This window comes from Panthera onca, chromosome C1, assembly GCF_046562875.1.
Source record: "Panthera onca isolate mPanOnc1 chromosome C1, mPanOnc1 haplotype 2, whole genome shotgun sequence".
In the NCBI taxonomy this organism is placed as follows: Eukaryota; Metazoa; Chordata; class Mammalia; order Carnivora; family Felidae; genus Panthera; species Panthera onca.
In genome coordinates this window covers 1134601-1148527 of record NC_138346.1, presented here as the reverse complement: position 1 = coordinate 1148527, position 13927 = coordinate 1134601, and the positions used below count along the sequence as shown (strand labels likewise).

The 13927-nt window shown below is 50.6% G+C and overlaps 1 protein-coding gene across 1 annotated transcript in view; it reads left to right on the top strand.

Moving 5' to 3' along the window:
* Nucleotides 1-13927, top strand: part of CROCC2 (ciliary rootlet coiled-coil, rootletin family member 2) — a 71368-nt gene that overhangs the window by 28384 nt on the left and 29057 nt on the right. Inside the window, 6 exon segments of the mRNA XM_078452578.2 lie at nt 153-299; nt 505-705; nt 8598-8791; nt 12296-12423; nt 12941-13110; nt 13707-13883. Coding sequence (XP_078308704.2) covers nt 153-299; nt 505-705; nt 8598-8791; nt 12296-12423; nt 12941-13110; nt 13707-13883 — 1017 coding nt within the window.

Sequence of the window (13927 nt, the reverse complement as noted above, 5' to 3'; positions counted from 1 at the left end):
GTGTCTCAGAGGCCCCCCCACCCTGCCCCACCCAGAGCTTCGGCTCGCACGTCTCCCTCCACAACGCGGGGCTCGCTCCCTCCCCAGCACCGACAGCTCTGACGTCGTCGGGGTGACAGCCGCCCTCCCCCCCCCCCCCCACCCCGCCCTAGGCCGAGTCCAGCAACACTGACCTGGAGCTGCTGGTGACCCGGCTGAAGTCGGAGGGTGTGGAGCAAAGGGACTCCCTGGCCAAGATGGCTGCCCTGACGGAGGGGCTGGCTCGGGACAAAGGCGCCCTGGGCCACCAGGTCCTGCAGGTGAGGCGAGGGGCCCTGGCTGGCCGTGTGGCTGAGCCCAGGTCCCCCTGGCGACCCCGCGTCTCCACTCCTCCGTTCCTGCGCGGAGAGCGGGTGTGGGGGAGAGGCCCAGGGGCACAGCGGTGCCTGCCAGGCCCGCGGGACTGAGGGTGCGCGTGGCGCACGGGCCTGGACGCGGACCCCTGCCTGTCCCCACCCGCGGCAGCTGGAGCAGGAGCGGGAGCAGCTGCGGGAGCGGCAGAAGGCTCTGGAGCAGGAGCGGGCGGGTGCCCTGGAGCGGCTGGCGCGGGCGCAGCAGCGGCTGGGGCCCGTGCGGCAGGCCTGCGGGCGCCTGGAGGAGCGGCTGCGGGGGCGGGAGGCCGCCTTCGAGCGCCAGAGGGCCCGGCTGCAGGAGCAGGTGGGCCAGGTGAGGCGTCCGCGGGGCTGCCCCTGCCCCCCTGGGGTGTGGAGGGTCACGGGGCCCCTTCAGTAGTCCGGCGGGCTCGGGGCACCAGGGACTTCCGGCTGCAAAGCTAACAGACTTGGCTAGACTCGAAGCCGGCGTCGAAGAGGGCTCCCCGGAGGTGGTGGCAGCGGTGGCGGAAGTGGGGGGGGGGGTGGTAGAGGGTAGAGACGGGGGGGGGGGGGGGGGGGGAGCTGCAGAGGACGCTTACATAGAGCCTGCCCCTGGCCCCTAGTTTCCACACAATTGGGGGTCAAGGGCTTCACGGCTTCCCTCTTTGTGTCGTTTCTCTCCTCCCGGACCACGTCCCCACTTGCCGTGGGCTCGTTCACCGACGCGGCATTCTCGGACCTTCTGTGGACGCCAGGCTCTGGCCCAGCACGGGCTGCGGGGAGCGCCACTGAGCGGGGTTGCTTTCTTCTAGTCCCAGGTGTTGCCCCGCGTGGAGCCCTGTGCTGGCAGCCTTGTGCCCCCGGCGGCATTCAGACCGCATGTCCCCTGCCTCCTCTGGGACTCGGCTCAGCCTCCCTCAGTGTCTCAGGCTCTGTCCCATCTCTTCCGGTGGGTCGCCGGTTCCCCCTTCTTTCACTGAAGTGTGATTTACACTCGGGGAGCCAGTGCACGGTTCAGCGAGTTGTGACGGTTGTGTGCATCGTGTAGCAAGCACCCAGGAGAGGTGGACGGCCTCCCCTGGCCCTGGGGTCAGCACCGTCCCAGGCAGCCTCTGCTCTGACGTGCCCCCCCCCCACCCCCCGCAGCCTCCCGCACTGGCTTCACCTGTGGCAGAACCGTAGGTTTTGTGTCCACCTCCTCTCTGGAGGGGATGTCTTTGCAAGTTCTGACATTGTTAGGTGTATCAAGCGGGGGGGGGGGGGGGGGCGCTGACGACACAGTAATATTCCATTGTACAAATAAACCACATTCACTCACCCATTTACTTGCTGCTGGACATTTGGGTTGTTTCCAGTTTGGGGCTGTAATGGACAAGACTGCTGTGAACATTGGTGCACAAGTTATGTACATATTTGGGAGTGAAACTGTCCGGTGCTAGGTGTGCGTTGAACTTAATAAGAAACTGCTGAACAACTTCCAAAGCGATTGTATTACTTTATTCTACTGCCAGCAGCACAGCGTGGGGGGGACGAGGGGGTTCCAGGTGCTCCTCAGACTTGTCAACGTTTGGCATCATCAGTTTTTGCTTTTTAGCTGTTCTGTGTGTGTGAAGCTAGGTACCGTTGTGGTTTTAATTCTCATTTCCTGGATAACAAATGATGTTGAGCACATTTGCATATGCTTATTGGAAACTCGTATACCTTATTTTGTCAAGTGTCTGTTCGAGTCTTTTGCCCATTTTTTAGTGTGTGTGTGTGTGTTTGTGTGTGTTTTGGCTCCGGACGTATAGGAAGTCTTCATATATCCTGAACACGAGTACTCTGTCAGATGGATGTACTTAGAAGAGTTTGCTCAAGTTCGTGACTTGCCTATGCATTTTCTTAGTGCTGTTTTTGATGGACAGAAAATTTTAACCTGGCGAAATCCAACTTGCCAAGTTTTAAAAAAATGTATGGCTAGTATTTTCTAGGTGCTGCTGGGACATTTCTGTGTAGGACAAGGAGAAGAAAAGACCCTCCAGTGTTTTCACCTGGTTCTTACATGTAGGTCTGTGATCACTTCATGTTGATTTTTCCGTATGGCAGTGGCTCTAAAAGTGTGTTCCCTAGACCAGCGGCATCAGCATCACCCGGGAACTAGATAGAAATGCAGATTCTTAAAATTCCCCACTCAGAACCTACTGAATCAGTCAGTTAAGCGTCCAACTTCAGCTCAGGTCACGATCTCACAGTTTGTGAGTTCAGGCCCCACATCGGGCTCTGTGCTGACCGCTCAGAGCCTGGAGCCTGCTTCAGATGCTGTTTCCTTTTCTCTCTGCCTCTTCCCTCCTCAAGCTCTGTCTCTCTGTCTCAAAAATAAATAAACATTAAAAAAAAATTTTAAAAACCCCAACCGAATCAGAAACTCCAGGATGGGTGGCAGAAGTCTGGATTTTCAGAAACCCTCCAGGCGATTCTGATGCATACAAAAGTGTGAGGACCGCAGGTACGTCGTGTGAAGTAGGCATTGAAGTCTGTTATTTTCCAGATGAATATCCAATTGTTCCAGCACCAGTTTTTACAGACTGTCCTTTCTCCCTTGAACTACCTGAGTAATTACGTGACTTGTTGAAAGTAAATCGATCATATATATGTGTGTATGTGCACAGATCAGCTTGTCGATCGGGACAAGTCAATCTGTTCCTTCTTTCCCCAAAACCACACTGCCTTGGTTACTGTAGCTTTTCGGTAAGTCTTGAAATTAAGTAGTGTGACTCCCCCAGTCTTATTCTTCCTTTTCAAATGGTTTTCACTGCTCTATTTTTTCTTACATATCCATACATTTCGGAATCAGCTTGTGAATGTTTGTCCCCCGCAAAACCCTCCTAGGTCCTTGATTGGGATTGTGTTGACTCCATAGGTCAGTTTTAGAAGACTGGACACCTTCACGACATTGAGGTGTCCATCCACGAAAACGTGGAATATCTCTCTTTCTTTACTTAGTTCCCTCAGCTGTGTTTTGTGCTCAGTGTAGGGGTCTTGCACACATTTGATTACATTAATTCTTGAGCTTGATATTGTGAATTGCCTTGTTGTTTTAATTTTATTTTCCTGGTGTTCATTACTAGTGTATGGGATACAGTCTCATCTAGGAACTTTAAGTCATGCGACCTTGACAAAGTCACTCATGAGTGCCAGGCTTTTACATGCTCATAATCATGGCATTTGTGGATAGCCAAAAAAAGAATAGTTTTACTTTCTTTCTGATCTTGGTGACTTTTATTTCTTTTTCTCTGGATGCACTGACTAAAGAGCCACAGCACAAAGTTGAAAAGAAACGGTGAGAGTGGCCATGTTTTCACCGATCCCAGTCACGGTGAAGGAATTCAGTCTTTCACGGTCATGGATGATGTTCTCTGTAGGCTTTTCACGGATCCCCCTTAATACACTAAGGATGTTCCCTTTCATTTCTAGTGTGATGACAGGATTGTTTTTTTAATCTTAGATGAGTTTTGAACTTTTTTAACATCTTTTAAAAAATACTTATTCATTTTTGAGAGAGAGAGAGAGTGAATCCAAAGCAGACTCCAGACTCTGAGCTGTCAGCACAGAGCCCGACGTGGGGCTCAAGCCCACGAACCATGAGATCATGACCCGAGCTGAAGTTGGACGCCCAACTGACTGAGCCACCAAGATGCCCTGAATCTTGAATTCCTTTAACTGCTTTTATTTTATAAAGTGACAATATATTGTTCTCCTCATTCTGTTAATGTGGTGGATTATAGGGGCTCATGTTTTTAATGTCACAACAACCTTGCATACCTGAGATAAAGCCTACTTGGCCATAAGTTAATAGCCTTTTTATATATTTTTGGATTCAGTTTAATAACATTTTGTGAAGGATTTTTGCATTGATATTCACGAGGGCTATTCGTCTGTGATTTTCTTTTCTCATAGTGTTTTTCTCAGTTTTGGAACCAGGGACTCATAAAAGAAGTTGGGAAATTTATTTACCTCTTGAACGTGTTTTGACATTGGTGTTGTTTCTTCCCTAAATGTTACTAGAATTTGCTAGTGAAGTCATTTCAGTCTGACATTTCCCTTGTGAGAAAAGTTTTGATAAGGAATTCAAGTTCTGAAACAAATGTAGCATTCCTCTGCTCTCTGTACCTTCACTACCGTGCGGTTTAAGCTATCTTCTCATTCCCCGTGTGACTTCTCTTTTGGCCTGTGGCTTATTGATGTACATTGCATAACTCCCAAACACGGGGATTTTCCTGTGTTTGGAAATACCTACTTGTTACCCATTTCTAACATAATTCCATTGTGGTCAGAAAACATACTCCATGTTATCTGAATAGATCTAAAGGTACTGAGGCACGTTTTATGGCCCATCGTATCTTGTTGAACATCCCATGCTCATGTGAGAAGGGTGTGCACCATGCCACTGGTGGATGGAGAGTCCGTGAATATCAATTAGGTCAAGTATTCTTTAAAACTTCCATGTCCTCACTGTTTTGGGGTTTGTTTGTTTGTCTTATATGTTTTACTTGGCTGGTTGTTTTTGTCCCCTTGTTCTAATCATTAGTGCTGGAAGGGCATTAAAATCTCCATCTATGATTGTAGGATTGTCTCTTTCAGCCTTTAGTCCTGTCCATTTTTGCCTCATGTTTTGAATTCCTATTATTAGGTGGATACACATTAAGTAGTTCATGTCTTCATGATGCCTTAACTTTTCATTGTTATAAAACATTCCCTCTTATCTCTTTTTCTAGATACCTACTTTTTGTGATATTGATTTAGCCATACCAGTTTTGTCGTGCTAAGTGTTCTCATTGTATATGTTTCCATACGTTTACTTTCAATTTGTCTGTTTCTGTGTATTTAAAGTGTGTTTCTTATAAAAAGCATATTATTGGGTCTTGCTTTTATTGTTACTCTGACAGTCTCTACCAATTAGTAGAGTGATTGTACCATTTACATTTAGTGTAACCATTGATATGTTGGGTTGAAACATCTTTGTATTTGTTTTCTTGGTATTTGTTTTCTATTTGTCTCATTAAAAAAAAACATTTTACTTTCCTCCCTTCTGGCCTTTTTTGAGTTAGTTACGTATTTATGTAGAATTGCATTTTGTGTTGTCTGTTGATGTTTCTAAGCTATAGTTCTTTTCCTTATTATTTTAGTAATCACTCTAAAATTATGATATGCATTGTTCATATTTAAATAATATTTTACTACTTCAAAAACAATTTAAGACCCTTCCAGCAATGTATTACGTTCACCCCTCTCATCCTTTGTGCTCTTCACGCTATGTATTTTGTTTCTACATGTGCTATTATAAACCCTACCATATATTATTAAAATTTTTGCTTTAAACAGTCACACACACACACAAACATACACACACACACACACACACACACACACACTCCAGTTATCTGGCAAAATTCTTTATCTGCATAGGTATATTAAGTGTAATCTTTTTCAAGTCTTTTTCTGATAACTCCATCATCTAGATCCCCTAATGGCTCTCTTTCTATTATCTTTCATCTCTTGGCTTTCAGTCATTTGTCTTGCCTGCTGATATCCATAATAGAATATATTGAATAAGACTTTATGTTTTTGTAGGGATAACTTGAGGCTCTGAATGATACCAACTTTTTCCAGAGGGAATTTGTTTTGATCTTGGGAAATCAAAGCAGGGGCAGATCAGTTTTATCCAGTCCTGGATCAAGCTGGTTTGTAACTGGGGTTCAGTCTTTTGTGAGGAGCAATCTATTTCCCATGCACCCCGGAATATAACATAGCTCTCCTGTCTCCTAGCTGGAAGTGTGGGGTGTTGACCAGGGCCTCCATATTTTGGTGAGCCCTAACTGCAGATTTTGTTTCTCAGTTCTGTAAGACTGCCCAAAGTTCTACCTGACTTCTCAGACTCTCACCTGCCATTTCTCATTCACATTCATGGTCCCTTGACCCTGTACTTCTTGGGAGTTATTTTAAAAAAAAAAAGCAATAAAAAAACCAATATAGAATCTGAGTCTCCCCTCCTTTCTGATGTTTTCTGTTTTCTCCTCTCAAACCCCAGCTGCTTTGGTAGCTTTGAATGACACGTTAGGTCTCCCTGATCTTATAAGCCCATTGAAACCATAAGCCAAGTTCCCAGACTTAGCCAAGGCTTTACGCATGGCTTCTAAGGTTCTGGGCCTTGCACGACTTGGGATCTGGAGAATACCTCAAGGAAGATATGTGATGAAGCGCTGGGCTCAGCTGGATACATGTCTCCTTGGCTCTTGGCTACTTGGCATCTCTTATGCCCTCAGTTATATTAGACATACATCGTATAGATTTTCTATCTGTTCCAGGTGGGAGGGTGGGTCTTTAACAACCTCCCTCATCATTACAGAAGCAGGAAGTTCTGGTCTTTATGTTTTTTTTAAATTTTTTTTTTTCAACGTTTTTTATTTATTTTTGGGACAGAGAGAGACAGAGCATGAACGGGGGAGGGGCAGAGAGAGAGGGAGACACAGAATCGGAAACAGGCTCCAGGCTCCGAGCCATCAGCCCAGAGCCTGACGCGGGGCTCGAACTCACAGACCGCGAGATCGTGACCTGGTTGAAGTCGGACGCTTAACCGACTGCGCCACCCAGGCGCCCCTGGTCTTTATGTTTGAAGAATATTTTTACCGGCCATGGAATACTAGGATGGCCATTATTTCCTTCAGCATTTTGATGAATTCATCCACCATCTTCTGAGTTTCATTGTTGCTGTTTAGAAGTCAAATGTCAGTCTTATTGTTGCTCATTTTAAGGCAACGTGTGTTTTCCCCTGATTGTAAAAGATATATTTCTTCATCTTTGGTATTCAGAAACTTTAGTATACTCTATGTGCTGTTTTCTTTGTACTTATCCTATTGGAGGATTGTGGCTCATTTTAAATCTGTGGCTTGATGTAGTTTATTAGATTTGGGAAATTCTTGTGCAGTGTCTGTTCAAATATTCTCTCTCCTTTCTTTCTGTGACTCTAATTGTACATATGTTGGACCTTTTTACTTTGTCCCATAAGTCTATTACACTCTCTTTTGTGTTCTTCCTCCTTTTTTCTCTTCATGATTCAGTCTGAACACATTCTTTTGTCTATCTTCCAGGTTATTAGTTCTCTTTTCCATCTAAGCTGGCATTGAACTCATACATTTATTAATTTTGCTTATTGTATTTTTAAATTATATCGTTTATATTTAGTTTCTAGTTCTGTTGTGAAGTTCTGCATCTTGCCATCCATCATCTTGAACACTTAGTCACAGCTATTTTAAACTCTGTGTCTGACAACTCCAATATCTGGGTACCCAAGGGGTCAGGGAGGCATCCGTGTTTATATTATTACTTTTTTTTCCTGCCATATCATCTTATCTCCTGATATGCCTGGTAATGTTGATTAAATGCTAAATATCTTAGGTAAAAAAACCTGTAGAAATAACTTCAGGATCGTGATGACACTGTTCTTCTTGCTCTGGTCCTGGCAAGAAGTGAAGGTAGATGACCACCATAGTCCCTGGTTGAAGGGCTTCAAACCGAGCTTCAGATTGTATGAGAGATGGTCTACTTCCGATTCACCACCACTACCAGGGTGAAGTCCTGCAGCGAATACAACTCAGAGCTGCAGTGTTTGTTCGGGCCCCTCTGCTAGGATGGCTCTGAGCTTGAGTTTTTTGTTCCCCTAAGGCCAGAGTGCTGTCAGAAGCTCTCCTTGGCTTCTCAACTTCTCAGCCAAAGCTTTTAAATCAAATTCTGAGCAGAGAAGAGATACCTCGTTCCTCTGTGTCCCTTCCTCTGAGGTCCCAGCTGCCTCGGCAGCTCTCAGAAGCTCTGTGCAGATTCCTGTGTTATGTTCCGTCCAGGTTCCTGTGATGCTCTTGATGGAAGTGTCGGTCTGCAGCAACCAGGTCCCCTGCCACTTTCTATGGCCATCACTGTGTGATGTTTCCTGCCCCCTGGACCCTTGTGGGCTGACCCGGGTTGCCATTTAGATTGGCAGCTGGCTCCTCCCTGGGAGTGCTCAGTTCAGGGACGCCTCCATCGTGGCTACAGGCACCAGGGCCCCTCTGCTGTGAACACACACGTACTTCTGAGGTCCAATTCGTCTTATGCCCACCCTCCTCCCCACCCCTCCCTCCTTGCCATTCTGCACGAAATCGCTTCTTTTCCCTGAGAGGGTCCCCCTCACCCTCCCACTCCCTGCTGGACTGTCCCTTCCCCCTCCTCTAGGTCACGTGCAAGAAGCAGGCCCTGGAGGAGCAGCTCGCCCAGAGCCTGCAGGACCGGGAGGCCCAGCGGGACACGCTGCAGAGGACCCTGCAGGAGAAGGAGGCTCTGTCTGAGGAGCGGGCCCAGCTGCTGGCCAAGCAGGAGGCCCTGGAGAGGCAGGTCCGGCTCACGGCTGAGGAGGCGGCCGAGCTCAGGTACCTGGGGCCCTACCAGCAGGTTCTGTCCACACGGCCTCGCCCTCGAAGAGCCCGCAGTGCAGCAGGGGACAGGCACTCACTCGGCGACTGTAGGGCAGGGCAATGTTATGTCTACGTGGGAGAGAGGCTGTGAATGAAGGGCAGTCACAGAGCCTGGCTGAGACGAGCGACTAGAAGAATTGAATCCAGTGAGAGTCCCAGGATGGCCCTCCTGAGAGAGGTGGCCACACTGGCCAGATAGCAAGTGCCAGAAACCCAGTCCAGACCAGCAGAAGGAAGGCATGGGATGTCCTGCTCAAGGAGTCTAAGTTCAGGATACACATGGCTTCAGGCAAGGCTGGATCCAGGTGTTCCCACAGTGCTGTCAGAATCCTGCCTCTCCCTGCTCAGTGTTACTTAACTCAGGAGACTTTGTTCTCAGGCAGAGTCGGGGTGCGAGGTGGCAAATGGTCAGTGGCCACCCCAGGCTCCCTCCTCCAGCAGACACAGTGTCCTCCTCCCCCCAAAAACCCAAAAGCTGCTGCCGTTGGCCATGTTGAGCCATTTGATATCCCTGAACCAGTCCTGGGAGTCGTAAGGCTCAGACTGGCAGGCTGGGGTCACACGCCCATCCCTGAAGCCAGGCACAGTGTCAACCCCAGGGAACCATGAGGCTGAGGGCAGGGCCAGAGCGAGCTTCAAAAATCAGCAGGGGCCACTTCCAGAAGACGTGAAATAGGCACTTGTAGGTAAGAACGGGGGTGCCCTTCAGGCTGTCACCTGGTAAGCTGAGCTGGTCCCATGGCCTCTGCAGCAATCCAAAAGCTGGTTGCTTTCTGTCACCAAACTTGTGGGCTCTCTTGAGAACATCTAAGTATTTTTGTAGAAAAGGTTTACTCCTGGAACTCCAGAACCTGGGGGTCACCAGAACCCTTGAGTCCCAGGTCCTTGAACATCCTCACAGACAAACCTCTTTTGCAAATGAAAGTTCGCACAGAAACAGGAACAGAAAACCTAACAAAGGCCTGCTCCGGGTCAGCAGGAGCAGAGGGTCCCTGCCTGTCGCCCCCTTCCAGGCCCCACGGGTGCTCAGACAAGCAGGGGTTGGAGGGCCCCTGTCACCTGTCAGTATTTGCTGCCCAGATCACGGACAGAGGCTGGGCAGAGGCCGTGGCAGCCCAGGGTCCTCCCCGTAGGCTCTGCCCCGATCACTGGGCAGCCCTGTGGCCCCAGACAGTCACCTGCTCATTAAACAGCACTTTACGGTGACCGGTCTGAGCTTCCGGTGACAAGGCTGCTGGGGGCTTGTCCTGAAATCACATATGCTGGCACAGGGTGCCGCCTAGCTCCCACGGTAGGTGTTTGTCTGGCTGGCTCCATGGGCCGGAGGGTCTGGCCACTGCGGTTTTAATGAGCTCCCGGGTAATGTGGATAACCACCAGGTGCGAGAAGTCCTGCGGCAGCTCTTTGCCTCTCCGTGGCGGGCTGATGACAGAGGACCCCGGGTTTCAAGCTCCTCCAGCCCCCACACCCAGGCCCTGACCAGGCTGCAGCGCTAGGGGCGCATGCCCAGTTGAGGGGTTGCTGGCTCGCTCGGCACCCGGAGAGGTGGATGGAGGGTGTCTGCCTGCATCCTGCCTGCGCCCTCGCTGGTCACGCCGGGCCTCTGCTCCAGGAGGCTGAGGTGCTCTTGGGCTCCCAAGGAAGGAGAGACCGGACACACCCTTGGATTCCCAGGCTTTGGGGTGAAAGAAGATTCTGGTGTCTGAGCGGCAGAGACCGCTTCTCCCAGAGGGGACCAGGCTGCTGTCTGGGAGGAGGTGGGTTCGAGGTGTTGGGGAGGGCATCCGAGGCAGCCCCCGCTGCCTTCTGTTCACACAGAAGCGGGGAGCAGGGAATGTGAGGTGCTTACTAGGATGGGGACTGGAAGGGGGCACTGGGGACATCGGAGGAGTGAAGTTTCTGGGCTCTGCAGGCAAGAGCGAGCCCTGGACGGTGTCGACACGCCCAACCCCCCCACCAAGGTGGCAGCGGTGAGCAGGGTCCCCCGGGGCCCGCGGCCCTCCCCGACCCATCGATTTGTGTGGGGATGTGTGTCTGCCGTTTGTGTGCTCATGTGCATATTTTTGTGTGTCTGTGGTGTGTGCACGTGTGCTGTTTGGTTGGCAGATGTTTTCACCGTAAAACACCTCGCGTGGGGCCGAGCACAGTATCGGTTACAACGTGCTCGCTCGCTGGTCGACGACCGGTGGGCTGATTGGTTGTCTTCTGACAACTCCTTCAAGCCACTTCACCCCCCTCCCCGGAAATGAACGCTGCTCTGAGTTGCAGGTATTTTCTGCACATTTGTGTCTGCGTGCACAGAGACACCGCGGCAGCTTTCGTACGCGGTGGACGCTGGGCGTGCCCTTACGCTCTGACACGTTGCTTCTCAGAGATCAGAGAAGAGAGTTTCCTCGTCCTCGATAACAACTCACTAGATGCACCGTCATTTCTAGAACATTCTACCACTTAGCATTTCTAGAACATTCTGCCACTTAGCATGGAAGCCACGTCCAGTTAGTGCGCGATATAAGGCTGCAGTGAGCATCCTTGTACGTGTGTAGTTGGTTCATGTGTATTTCTAAAGAACCGACACTTGGGAGTGGAATCGCTGGCTCCAAGATAGGCACGCTTTAAATCTTGAAGTTTCCTAGCCTCCCCTCCACAAAGAAAATGGTCCTCACACCCTTGCCAACATTGAATATAAACATTGTTTAAAGTTGTGTCAATCTGGTGCTTGGTCAATGACACCACATGGTTGTCATTTGAATCTCCTTGAGTACCAGTAGGGTGAGCAAACTTTATATGTTCATTCCCCCTTTGCGTTTTCTTTGTGAATAACAGTCATTTTTCTCATTTTTCTGTAGGATCAGCTGACCTTCTGTCATTGATTCGTAGGAGCTCTTTGCATATGATGGATATTAACTCTTTGTCCCTTGTTTTTAAGTTGGTTTGTGAAATCTTTCTGCATAAGCCCCCAACCCCTTTAAGTGTATTCAGATATGCTGGCCTCTTTATTTCTGTCTTCTCGGTTTTGTGTTTTGCTTACAAACTTTATAAAATACCTTTCTCTATTTTTTCTATGGTTTTTATGGTTCTGAGTTGTTTATTTGTTGTTGTGCTTTGTTTTGTTTTGTTTTTCATTTAGCTTTTTAATCCACCTGAAAGATTATTTTGCGCAGGGCCTAATTTGGTTTTAGAGATTTCAAATGAATGATGGGCCATGCCTGGCTGGCTCTTGGTAGATCCCACGACTCTTGATCCAAGGGTCGTGAGGTTAAGCCCACATTCAGCGTGGACCCTACCTAAAAAAAAAAAAGAGTTAAAAAAAAAGGAATGAGATGTTCATTCTGTTTATCTTCTGATTGATGAGCCCAGCCTCGGTGGACACTGTTCCGTTATCTAGCTAAAGGACTCTGCACCGTCCCTCATCAGCAGGACCGCCTGGGTGACCTGCTCCACTGTCTGATGACTCTGCAGGGCTGAGAGGGACTCTCTGGAGAGAAGCCTCTTTGAGACCCAGCAGCTGGTGATGCAGCTCCAGGCACAGCGGGAGCAGCTGGAGGGACAGGCCCGGAGCATGCGGCTCGATCGGCAGGCCCTGCAAGGTGCTCCTCGGGCAGGCTCTCTCTGCTCCGCTCTCCCCTCAGTGGGGCTCAGTCCCCAGATGTGCTGCTCACACTCCCCAGTCCCCTGAAGGGACACGAACACAGGCCTGGAGCTCACGTGGCTGATCGGGTCATGCCACTGTTGTCTAGGAGGGCCGGCCACCTGCACAGCCTGCTCTCAGTGCCGGGCCCAGGCGCAGAACTGGGCTGCGGCCACGGGGTCAGCATGGTGGCTCCCTACCCAGCTCCCGTGCTCCCTTCCCAGGCCCCGTGCTCCCTGCCCAGCGCCCCTGCCTTGTGTGGGCCCGGCCAGAGCCAATACAAGGTGACAATTAGGACATACACTGCAGTGGGGCACGGAGTGCATTCATTGTCCCACTGGCTCTGGCAGCCTCCTCAAAGCAGGTGGCTGTCACCCCATGGGGCCATCACTCCACAGGGAGTCTGTGAGGGCCACAGGGGTTCCATGCTGTGGGGGCCCTGTGGCCGGTCCCTGATGCCTCTGTCACTTTCACAGTGGAAATGCAGCAGCTGAGAAGTGCCTGGGAGGTCCAGGAGACAAAGCTGCAGTGGGACGTGGGGAGGCTTCAGCGGCAGGTGGCACAGCAGGAGCGGGACTTGCAGCTGGCCCTGGAGAGCCAGGCGCTGGCCCACCACGAGGACCTGGCTCGGCTCCAGAGGGAGAAGGTCTGCTTCCGTTGGGCCGCTGCTGTGTGGTCACTTCCCAGGAGACTGCCATGTCCCAGAAGCCAGCAGACACATGGGGGAGGGAAGCTTAGGAGACCAGCCAGGCGAGAGGTGCCCCAGCCATACCGGGGCCGCACCCAGAGGAGTCGAATAGTTCACGTGGGCGGTCCAGGGCCTGGAGCATTGTGCAGGGGGGGGTCTTCTCCCCCACAGAAGAGGCCAGACCTCGGGTTGGCTGGCCTGGCTGCAGTCTGAGGCCCGGTAGCCGGAGGGAGCTCCCTCCTCCCGCTAAGCTGTCCCACTGGCCACAGGCCCCTGCGAGGTCTTGTTTAACATGTTACACATCTTCTGAATGTGGGGGCTGGGAGAGGTAGATGGGCCACTACATAGGGACGGCAGGTGGCGAGACCCAGCTCTTGCTTTAATGTCATTGTGTGAGACAAAGGGTGTTTAGCTGACTGGAGTGGCCATTCCTGGGGTCCTGTCCTGTCCTGACGTCCCATGAACCGGGTCTCACTCAGGACTACAGGTACCTGCTGGCCTCACATGTCCCGACTTATGCAGTCTTCATAGCCTGTTCCTTTGCATTGGCCCAGGAGTCCCTGAGTCTGTCTCTGACAGAGGAGAAGGAAGTGGCAGCTCACCGGTTGGAACAGGAGAAGAAGCTGGTAGCAAAGAATGCGGCCAAGAGGGAGGCTCTGAAGGAGGAAATTCAGAGCCTAAAGCACGAGCGGGATGAGAGTCTCCTCCAATTGGAAAATGAGATGCAAGAGGTGATGGGGGACTTTCAGGCAGTGGGGAACCCTCACATTCCACC